Below are 12,331 nucleotides of genomic sequence, written 5' to 3'. Positions count from 1 at the left end.
GCAGAAATGGTTCAGAAGTTCACAGAGTCTGAGGATAGTGTCCAGTGCTCAACTTGGGCTGCTGAAGAAAACTCTTGAGACAAGGAAACTGAAATCAGTGGATTAGATTTTAAGAAAAAAGAAGAGGAACCTACTTTACAACAATCCTTAGTTTTTACTGGTCTTTGTCAATTATCAAGTGAACATAAAATTTTTTTCTCTTTTAGCACTAGGCACTCTGAGGTTGATTTGCACTGAAGAGAAAAAAAGAGAAATCTCCCATGTATCAATTGATTTTCTGTGTATATGCAATTATTTGTGCATGTTTTCAAATGAGCAAATGAACTAAATGCAACTAAAATATGGTTTTATGAGCTATAAGGTCCAGAGTCCAGAGTTTCTGTTCCTGCTTCTGATTAATTCTATACTCCAATCTAGCTAGAGAGCTCAAGAGCAAGAAACCTGATTCACATGACTAAAACTTCTCTCTGATCCAGTGATATTGCCTTGGGTGGTATCTTGCCCCTGTATTAACAGAGTGAACACAAAGACTTTCAAAATCTTTGTGTTTCAAAAACACAAAGGATTTAAAAATCCTGCCAACGCAGCTTGAAACCAAGTTAAGGATTTTCTTTGGGCCACGAGTGAAAGACGTGAAACAATTTCTTTCCTGAGATGATGACCTACCCAAGAGATTGCTGTAGAAAATTACCTATAATGAATGAAAATCACAAAGGTGAGTTTTATTTTTTGATACTGCAGTTATTGTTCGTGTGTGTGTGTGTGTGTAGAGCGAGAGCATGTGTTCAAGAGCACACATGTGTCTAGTGCTTCTGAAAAAAACATCTGAGTCACAAAGATAGAGCAAACCTCAGTGTACAAGGTATAAGACTTAGATATTCTACTCTCTCAAGTCTGGTCAACCTGACTTCCATGCGTTCTTTTCTCTATGTCATTAGAGTATCACTTATTTCAAAAATATAACCAGAAATTAGCAATTAATAAGTGTGATATTTTAAGTGTGCATTCTAAAGTTATGAAAAAGTACCTTATAGGATTAAAAACTAACAGTCTTATACTAGTGACTTTATGTAATAATGAATTAAAAGCTTCTTTTTTTTTTTGTCTTTTTGCCATTTCTTGGGCCGCTCCTGCAGCATATGGAGGCTCCCAAGCTAGGGGTCGAATCAGAGCTGTAGCCACCCGCCCACACCAGAGCCACAACAACGTGGGATCCAAGCTGTGTCTACAACCTACACCACAACTCATGGCAACTCCAGATCCTTAAACCACTGAGCCAGGCCAGGGATCAAACCCGCAACCTCATTGTTCCTAGTCAGATTCGTTAACCACTGAGCCACGACAGGAACTCCAAAAGCTTCTTTTAAGGCACATGATGCTGTGGAATTCCAAGATGCTTTTAATATTCTTGGTGAATATATTTTAATGTGCAGTAATTGGGCATTTTAAGAGTGGAGAACTAAGCTATAGTGGCTAATATTCTGGTTCATAGTAAGTCCTAAAAAATTGATGTATAATGAGACCATAGGTAAGCTTCTCTGCTTGGAAAAATAACCTGTGAAACAACTCATAGATGTGTAGAGATTAGAAAAAGTTATTTCTGGTCATTGTTGGGTATCATTCAAATTATCCTAACATAAGAGTTTCATACTTTGTTCTAAAATTTTTTTTTTTTTGTCTTTTTGCCTTTTCTAGGGCCGCATGTGTGGCATATGGAGGTTCCAGGCTAGGGGTCGAATCGGAGCTGTAGCCACTGGTCTACGCCAGAGCCACAGCAATGCGGGATCCGAGCCACGTCTGCGACCTACACCACAGCTCACAGCAATGCTGGGTCCTTAACCCACTGAGCAAGGGCAGGGATCAAACCCGCAACCTCATGGTTCCTAGTCGGATTCGTTAACCACTGCGCCACGACGGGAACTCCCTAAAAATGTTTTATGTAAGAGTATGGCTTTGGACTATTTTGATATTAACTTTAAACATTTTATTACTTGGCAATATTTAATGAAATATTTAATGTTTGAGGAAGAAGACTAGATACAAGAACAGAGGAACCCATTGATGATATGACCATTTACCTAGAAGGAGAGCTTCACCAAAACTTCCTGTTCAAACAGTACTAACAGTAATGGTGTAAATACATCCAATTCCCTCAGACATTTGGCTAAGAAATAAGCAGAGAACTGTTGGTCTCTAGCAAGAAGAAAGATGATAATATAAAGAAAAAGAAGTAAGAATATAACTAAATCATATTACAGCCAGCTCAATTAAGTAAAGGTGGCTACATCTCATTTACTTAAATTCTTGGAATTTAGCTCAATTATTTAATTATTTTTAAAAACCAACAAGTAAATAATCTGAATGACATATAAGACCATGTTATTAACTTCAAATGCATTTTCTGAACAAAAAAATTTAAAGGTGTAGAATTTACATTTAGAAAGAGTAAGTTTTTCATCCAATCCTGGCCAGGGATCAAACCCAAGCCACAGAAGTGACTTGAGCCACTACAGTGACTATGCCAGATCCTTAACCTGCTGCTGCACCAGGGAAATTGATACAGATATTTAAAGGTTACACCCCATTTATGGTTATTACAAAATATTCACTGTATTTCCTGTGTCTTAAGTACATCCTTGTAGCCCACCTTAAACTCAATAGTTTGTACCTCCCACTCCCCACCCCTATTTCGCCCCCCTTTAAAAATTGTATATAAAAAAAAGAATGAGTTTTTTCACTTTACATTTCAAAGCAAAGATCAGATTCAAAGATGAAAAGGGGAGTTTCTATCCCAGGTCAGCAGTAACGAGCCTGACTAGTATCATGAGGATATGGGAATGATCCCTAGTCTTGCTCAATGGGTTAAGGAGCTGGCGTTGCCCATAAGCTGTGGTGTAGGTCACGGGTGCAGCTCAGATCCCGAGTTACTGTGACTGTGGGGTAGGCTTGCAGCTGCAGCTCTAATTTGACCCCTAGCCTGGGAACTTCCATATGCCTCAGGCACTGCCCTAAAATGGAAAAAAAGAAAAAACAAGAAAAAGGATTTTTCCTGTTTATTGCTCATAAAAGCAATATTTGCATTTGGCAATAAATAAAACTTTACATTTATCTGCTCTACTTCTACTAAATTAAGTCTTCTTAAAAATATGTATATATATGATCTAGGAAACAAACTCATTCACTTCTATTCATAAAATTTGTCTATATTTCCAGTAAAACGGCATAGTTCTAGAGGGGTGTGAATCATGTATATATGATTGGATGTTCATAATCAGTGTGTACAGTAAAAACATATCCTACTAGAAGCCTGATCAGTTAGCTGCATCTTCAGATTCCAACCTGAGTAGCACTTCAGAAGAGTTACGCTGTTTTCACTCAGGTAGAGTCCCTCCAGTTTCTTTCCCCAAACCAGGGATCAGGAAACATTATATGTAAAGGAAAAGGTGATAAATACTCCAGGCTTTGAAGACTAAGAGGCAAAAAATAGTATGTACTTAGATAATAAGAGAGAAAATATTTCCATAGACATTTTATTGGTGAGATTTATTAAGTTTTTTTTTTTTTTTTGGTCTTTTTGACTCTTCTAGGGCCACTCCCGCGGCATGTGGAGGTTCCCAGGCTAGGGGTCTAATTGGAGCTGTAGCGGCCGGCTTACGCCAGAGCCATAGCAATGCAGGATCCAAGCCACATCTGCAACCTACACCACAGCTCACAGCAACACCGGATCCTTAATCCACTGAGCAAGGCCAGGGATCGAACCCACAACCTCATGGTTCCTAGTCTGATTCGCCAACCACTGAGCCACGACGGGAACTCCGAGATTTATTAAGTATTAATAGCTATTGAGTACAATTTTTGTGATGCAGATCTAATAATGAGAAGAATAGAAGTTTTGGAGGAAATAGGGTCTTGCTTAATTGTGGATTTAAGTTAGCCTTCCTGATCTTTAGAAACAGTGCTTATCTGTTAATAATGGTCCGTTATAAGAGTTACTTATTTCATCTTTGAAAATGTCTTTTCACCCAGCGAACTACCACCAAATGCTGATACTAGTCCAGGGGCATATGAGTTTAACTGAGCTTGAATCACTTCAAAGACAATATTTGAGTTCTATTTTGTTCTTCTCTTACTAGTCGCCTTTAGAATGTCATTACATTGTAGATCTGCCACTTCCATTTGAAGATTATTTGGAAGCTGCTCAATTGCACAGAGACATACATTTCAACATATGGAAATTTCCTTTGCAGTGTTATTGAGGTAAAATGGATGCTGCTGGAAATCTTATTTAAACTTTGAAAACATATCTGGTGCAAATTCGTGTGAGGAGGAAGATCTTTCCTTTTGTTTGTTTACTTTCTGACACCACAAGAGGCATATGCGAAGGAGCTTGACACTTTATGTGATACAATTGTAGTTAAAATGGCTTCATCACAGTCTAAATTTCATATGTAAGTTCTATTTTACCTTGTAATTTTAGGTTGAATGTGTGGAGAAGCATTATGATGTCTGAAGTAAGAGCTATTTTCAGAGTTACGTGGTGTTCAGTATGAATGACTGAGATTGATCTTATTTTTCAGAAAATTTCAATCTCACCCTGAATTAAAGAAATAAAATTATATAAAATAAAATTTTATCACTGCTAAGCCATCAACATCCTCTGTGGTAAGGTAAATTAGGATATTCTGATTCTATTTCTGACAGAAATTAACAGAATTAACAGTAATTAAGGACACCATAGTCAATGAATGATATTCATTTTCAGATGTTGGATTATTATGTATCTTGGCATGAATTTAGTCAGGTTTATCCTATTTTTGGTTGCTCAGCTTATTGAATATGTAGATTGATGCCCTGTGCCAAATTTGGAAAATTTTCAGCCATCAATTATTCAAACAGTTTTTCAGCCCCACGGCCTCTCCCCTTCCTGGGACCTCAGTGACATGTACATTAGATCTTCTGTGATAGCCCCACAGGACATTTATTTTAGTCTATTTCCTCTTTGTTGTTGAGATTGGATAGTTTTGTTCTGTATTTAAGTCACTGACTCTTCTGTCATCTCTTTTCTCTGCTAAGCTATTCAGTGAGCATTTTATTTTCCAGTTCTTAGATTTCTGTTTTGTCCTCTTTTGTATCTTCTATCTATTTACTAAAACTTTCTATCTTTTTTCACTTGTTAAAAGTATGTTCAGAATTGCTTATTTTTGTGATAACCACCCTACCATTCTTGACAGATCATTCAAAAATTGTTGTCCTTTTGGTGCTGATGTACATTGATGGTCTTTTTTTTTTTTTTTCATTTGAGTGGATATTTTCTTGGTTCTCCCATGTGTGAAGTGTGATTTTCTATTGTATACTGGACATTTGGGGGATCTCATATAGCACCTCATTTTGCTAAGTGCAGGTAAAAGTACAGGTTCTCCACTCAGCATTGATTAATGCTATGGAAGGAGAGAGGCGTTTTGAGTTGCTGGGTAGGGCCATTCTGCAACCTGCCCTGGATCATGTTTAGCTTCACAGGACATACGACATAAGATCCCATACATGTGGTACCATCTGAGGCTTGACAAAACAGATGATGTAGGGAGTTCCCATTGTGGCTCAGTGGTTAACGAATCCGACTAGGAACGATGAGGATGCGGGTTCGATCCCTGGCCTCACTCAGTGGGTTGAGGATCTGGCATTGCCTATGAGCTGTGGTGTAGGTCGAAGACACGGCATATCCAGAATTTGGCAGAGATTCTGTCATTTACTTTTCAGTGTCCACCCTCAGAAATCCTTCATAACCCATAGGAGAAACATCTCCCTAATCCCTGGTCTATTCTGAGATATTCAGTCCCACACTGTCTTCTGAGTGACTGCTGCAAGACCCCCTTGAGATACTTAGAGGCAGAGCAATCCCTCTACTATGAAGACTGAAACTTGGTCATAGACGTACAAGTTACTTGAGTATAGAATAAAATTTCTATTGTAGAAACAGCAATAGGATTGGTCTGGATGTTAACAAGAAATTTCTCTGTCATGCCTTTTTCAGAATCTCAACCCAAAGTAGACCATGTGGATGACAACTTTGCAACTTGCCTTCTCAAGCTCTTAGTGATGGTTCTTATTTTTTATGTATTCCGGGAGGAATGTTTTGGAAATAGTAAGTTACTAAATATTTAAATAACTAAAGTCATGCTATCTTAAGGAAACTGTCCACTACTCTGACAGGCTTTGACATTGTTCCTGAACGGTGATGATAACAGAGATGAGTGGCCTCTAATCTTCCCACAAAAGCAGAACTGGAGGCAAGAGATGTGGCAGTCTCGGTTCACTGTTTACTTTTCATTTTTGGAGGGAACACATTCTATTATTATTATTATTATTATTATTATTATTATTATTATTATTATTATTATTTTGTCCATTCTAGGGCTGCACCCACGGCATATGGAGGTTCCCAGGCTAGGGGTCTAATTGGAGCTGTAGCCGCCAGGCTATGCCAAAGCCACAGCAACTCAGGATCCGAGCCGTCTCTGTGACCTACATCACAGCTCACGGCCACACTGGATCCTTAAACCCACTGAGAAAGGCCAGGGATCAAACCTGCAACCTCATGGTTCCTAGTCGGATTCATTAACCACTGAGCCACGATGGGAACTCTGGGAAACTCATTCTTTTAGTTCTGGAAACACGGTTTAAGAGAGATTTTGACAAGAAATTCATCAAGTGTACCATTTCCCCAAATTGCAAAGTTTCTGAAAACACTTCTTTTAAATTAACAGAATCAATCAAAAATAGTTAAAATTTCTCAACTATTTTGATAAATCTTCATTGAGAGTAGATTCTCTCAGTCTCTCAGTTTCTCTCTCTCCAGTGTTATTTCAACTGTTAGCATTAGAAAGAAATAATGATTGAAGTTGTAAAGCATCATATTTGACCTCTATATAAGGAAATATTTTAATGGTAAGACCTTTTTCATTATTGAATATTCCTGTAAAAAAAGGTCATGAGTTGCCTACCACTGAGATCATTTAACTGAAATCTTAATGGTCATATACAGGAATTGTTTTTCCTCACATTAGAAAATAAATTTCTAAATATATTGAAGGGTCTAATTATATTTTATCATAAAAATGTATAAGTGTAAAGAATAAATCCTAATTTTCAAGCAAGATTTGTGGGGTGATGTTAAAAAAATTTTTTACCACCGTTTTCACAATTTTTTAAAGTTGCTTTTAGAAAAAAATTATTTCCTTAGAAAAATTAAATATGCAGTATTTTGCAAATTTAGAAATCCTGAATATGCAGAAATAGTCAAAGAAATACACTGGGATTTTTTTTTCAGTAGATTCTTAATAGCACTAGGAATCAATGAGTATTAACAAATGAAATCCTATACAAACATTTTATTCTAAAAAAAACCCACACTGGATTTAAATAAATATTCAGGTAAAATCAAGGCCAAAAAAATTTTTAAACAGGAGTTCCCGTCGTGGCTCAGTGATTAGCGAATCTGACTAGGAACCATGAGGTTGCAGGTTTGATCCCTGGCCTTGCTTAGTGGGTTGATGATCCGGTGTTGCCATGAGCTGTGGTGTAGGTTGCAGAGGCGGCTTGGATCCCGCGTTGCTATGGCTCTGGCGTAGGCCGGCCACTACAGCTCCGATTAGACCCCTAGCCTGGGAACCTCCACATGCCGCGGGAGCGGCCCAAGTAATGGCAAAAAGACAAAAAAAAAAATTTAAAACAATTTAAATTAATATATAATCAACCTAACACAAAAATGTATATAGATACAATATAGGAAGCCAAATTTAAACAAATATCTTTAAAAACTCCTAATAATACATTAAAACAATCGATATAAGGAATTCAATTCAATGAACTCAAACATCATAACTATGTAAGGACTAATTGCAAATATTTCACTGAAGAACTATTATAGGACAGGTAACAAGAAAAGCTATTATTCTATTCTCTTAGGCTGCTAAAAGAGATAGATTTGATTTTGTGTTTCTCTTGCATACGTGGATAATTATAATTTTAATGGGAGAATAAACAGAGCTACAGAATCCCATAGATTCTGCACTGCCAAACTCAGATGTAACACTCCACCAGTCATACGCACGTGTTCTTATGCTGGTCCTCACCATGATTACATATCCAATGGATATGGAACCCCTAAAATCCTCCAGTGACATTCTCCATGCAGTGGACATATGCAGGGCTGGCTTCATGGGTATGCGACTTGTGCAATTGCTCAGGGTCCAGTGCTAAGAATGTCCCATGATTGGTATAATGCTCTCGTGTCGTTATATTTACATTTTCAATAACTTTATATCTGAATATGTTTCCTAAGTGGAGTCCAGTGAGACAACAGACCATGCATATGAGTGGAGGAAATATACTTATTGGCACTGCATGGAAGCAGTTGTGATCCAGCAGCAGTCCAAACACAGTGGGCTCAGGCCTATGGACAAGGAGCAGTGTACAAACCATAGTTGGCACATGCAAATACTTGTGGTGGGCCAGAACATCATGGGACCTAGGTTTAATAGGATTTTGGCCTGTGTCCAAATTTGTGACAACAACAGTGGCAACAGCAACAGAAGTGATGTCAGAGGCTGTGGCTGTGGGAAAGAAGAGGAAATTCTCATGTGTGTAGTGAGAGCAACTGCAGTGGAGACCAGCTTGCTCACCTGTCCCAGAGCCTATTCCTGTGGCATTTGCACAAATATTAAACTCTCTGTTCTGAGTGTTGGAAGAGAAACAAATATTCATGGTAACTTTATTTATATTAGCAGAAAATGGTCACAAAGCAAATACTTTTCAATAGCTGAATGGTTAAATAATCCAATGTACATCCATACAGTGGAATACTATTCAGCAGTAAAGTGGAACAGGCTATTGATTCCTACAGCAAATTTGATGGACTTCAATGGCACTGCATTTTGTGGAAAAAAAAAAAAAGTCTATTCAAAAGATTATATACTGTATCATCCTATTTGTATAACACTTGAAAAATTATTTAACCATAGAAATGGAGTATAGATTAGTGGTTGACAGGGGACAAGGGCTGAGCAGAGATGTGGAGTAGGAATATAAAGAGATTGTACAAAATATTTTTTCTGTGGTTATGGAATATTTCTGTGTCTTGATTGTGGTGGTAATTGCTTGACATGATATATGGGGGAAAACTGCATAAACACAAACAGAGACACACTCAACAGAAACACACACACACACTCATCAATGCATGGCAAAATGGTGAAACCTGAATGATATATATTGTATAGTCAATAGTATTGTACCATGTCAATTTATTCGCTTTGATATTTTGCTACAGTTACAAAGATATTTATCTATCATTAGAGGAATATGTGTAAAAGACACACGGGGATTTATACGTTTTTTTAAAAAAAGGAGGAAAAGAAAACTATAATTGCTAAGCTTCATCAGGTAAAGCAAAAGAGACTAGAAATGAAAGAAATAGAAAACCACAGCAGAGAAATAGAAACTAGGGAAAAAAACAGCCAAATCAAAATTTTAGAAATTTTAAAATTTGAAATTTAAATATTTTACTGTATTGGCACAATAGCAAAATGCGGATGGCAAAGTAAAAAGACCAGAAACTGGAGAACAAATCCATGGGATTTATTTTATCTGAAGAATAGAAAGGAAAATATATTTAAAGCATGAACAGAGCTGTGAAGAAACTACAAGATAATATCAGATGTTCTAACACAAAAACCACGAGATTCTCAGAGGGCACAGCACGACTGAGGCATAAGACGTATTTGACGAAAACTGTCAAAATTTCTCAAACTTGGTGAAGATTTAAATTTAAGGTTGCAAAATACTGGGCAATATACAAGCAGAATAAACTCCAAGAATAACCACATACCTAGATATATCACAATCATAATACTTAAAACCTCAAGATAAAGAAATAACTCCTGAAAATCTCTAAAGGAAAACAAGAAGATCAATTATTTAAGATCAGGTGGTTTCATATCAGACATCATAAGAGTAAGAATACGGTGAATCAAGAGTGTTAAATACTGAATGAAAAGACTGTCACTCTAGTAAAATCTTCTATATATCCAGTGAAAAGAGACTTCAGTGATAACGGCAAAATCATACAACCATGCATGGAAGAAAGGAAAGTCAAGGAATTTATCAAAATATTTGTTTAATAAGAAACTCTAAAGGAAGTTCTGCAAACTTAAGGGAAATGATACAGAGGGAATAATAGAGAGGAAGAGAAGGATATGATGGATAGAAATAAAATGAAGGGTGTGTCGATTCTGAAAATTTTAATTTCCTTTTTTTAGAAAACACAAAGGTGAAACATATTTTATCTTCATCAGTACACAAAGGGTTTAATTAATAATCTAATTAATTTGAACCTCTTTACTCATTTGTATGTTGTACCAATTTATTGGACACAAATGAATTTAATCTATTTAATCAGAGAAAGAAAGGAAGTAAAAGAACTATCTCCCCCAATTAGAAAATGTATAATTAAATAAAAATCAGACCTGGATTATATAAAAGCCACATTCTTGGTACCTTGGCATAATGTAAAATAGAACTTTATCCATAAAGAATTAATATTTGATCCTCTGTAAGTTTATTTGTGAATTATTTGAATTATTTATTTATTTATTTATTTATTGTCTTTTTGCTATTTCTTGGGCTGCTCCCGCGGCATATGGAGGTTCCCAGGCTAGGGGTCGATTCGGAGTTGTAGCCACCGGCCTAGCCAGAGCCACAGCAACGCGGGATCTGAGCCGCGTCTGCGACCTACACCACATCTCACGGCAACGCCGTATCCTTAACCCACTGAGCAAGTGCAGGGACTGAACCCGCAACCTCATGGTTCCTACTTGGATTCATTAACCACCGCACCACGACGGGAACTCCTGAATTATTTTAATTAATATTTATCTTATTTGTTTTGCAGAGAAAAGAAAAGGAAATGGTGAGTTTCAGACTTTGATCCACTTACAGAGACATCATTGCAGCCAACCCAGCTTTAGGCAATAGCAAGGAAAGAGTTCCAGCATCTTCACATTATATAAAATAAATCATTCCCCCGGTATACAAATCTATTTGAAAATCTTATTTTGTTTGCAATTTTCTTCAATTTAATCTGTAATACATTTGTTTATATCTGTTTTTTGAAACTGTCCAAATTTTTGTCTAATATTTTTTTCAGAGACAATTAAGGAAGAAAATAAGCCAGAGCAAAGGAAGCCTTTTATCGTCACATAAATATAAATTATGTAACCAAAGCAATGTCAGCCCTTGTGTCTATAAGAGCAACACAATGGGTATTTTGGTGTTTTGTAAAAACAAGAACTTTGCCCATGAGTAAACTTAATCGATTCAACCCTCTGCTATTTCGTTTGTAGATTGCTTCTAGAGATTTATGTTTTGCTTCTATTGGGCTAAAATTCATATAACATTAAGTTAGCCATTTTGAAGTGTGAAATTCAGTGGCATTTGGTACATTCACAATTGAGTAACATCACTTTCATCTAGTTCCAAAATAATTTTATTACCTTAAATGTAAACTCCTACTCATTAATGAGTCACTTCTCATTCCCTCACCTCTTAGTCTCTAGCATCTGCTGGTCTGCTTTCTGTCTCTGTGAATTTACCTATCCAGGTATGATTGCACATGCATGGGATTATACAATATGCCAACTTTTCTGTCTGCTTTTTTCCCCTTGCACAAAGTTTTTAAGGTTTGTTCATGTTGTAGCATGTATCAGTATTTCATTCTTTTTTCTTTCTTTCTTTTTTTTTTTTCCTCAGGGCTTCACTGGCAACATATGGAAGTTCCCAGACTAGGGGTCTAATCAGAGCTACAGCTATCAGCCTACACTACAACCACAACAATGGCAAGATCTGAGCTGCATCTGCAACCTACAGCACAGCTCACAGAAACGCCAGATCCCCAACCCACTGAGCAAGGCCAGGGATCAAACCCACATCCTCATGGATTCTAGTCAGATTCAATTCTGCTGTGCCACGAAGGGAACTCCCAGTGTTTCATTTTTTTTTTTTTTAAGGCTGAGTAGTTCTTCATTGTATGGACATACCACATTTTATTTATCCATAAATTGTTGATGAGCATTTAGGCTTTTTATACTTTTTCATTACTATGAATGGTGTTCCTTTGGATATTTGTATTCATGTATGTGTTTAAATGTCTGTTTTCAATATGGGGGGATATTGCTTGGTCATATGGTCTGCTTTGTTTAACATTTTGAGGATCTACCAAACTATTTTCCAGAGAGATGGAACCATTTTACATTACAGCCAGCAAAGTATTAGAGTT

The 12,331-nt window shown here is 36.8% G+C and overlaps 1 protein-coding gene across 4 annotated transcripts in view; it reads left to right on the top strand.

Annotated features, from left to right (window-relative positions):
- Positions 1 to 654: 654 nt before the first annotated feature.
- LOC106504368 (butyrophilin subfamily 1 member A1-like) overlaps positions 655 to 12,331 on the top strand; it is a 29,085-nt gene continuing 17,408 nt past the window's right edge. For 3 of the 4 annotated variants that reach the window (XM_084970404.1, XM_084970403.1, XM_084970401.1), the window contains exons 1-3: positions 655 to 715; positions 6,032 to 6,142; positions 10,949 to 10,966. In XM_084970404.1, the coding sequence (XP_084826530.1) occupies positions 655 to 715; positions 6,032 to 6,142; positions 10,949 to 10,966 (190 nt within the window). The remainder of the gene's footprint in view (positions 716 to 6,031; positions 6,143 to 10,948; positions 10,967 to 12,331) is intronic. The other variant, XM_084970405.1, reaches the window with a different exon arrangement.

This window comes from Sus scrofa, chromosome 7, assembly GCF_054392235.1.
Source record: "Sus scrofa isolate SSC_HxYL_T2T_F1_AM1 chromosome 7, Sscrofa_HxYL_maternal_Yorkshire_Landrace_v2.0, whole genome shotgun sequence".
NCBI lineage: Eukaryota > Metazoa > Chordata > Mammalia > Artiodactyla > Suidae > Sus > Sus scrofa.
Note: the sequence above shows the minus strand (reverse complement) of the source record. Positions and strands in the feature narration are given on the sequence as shown.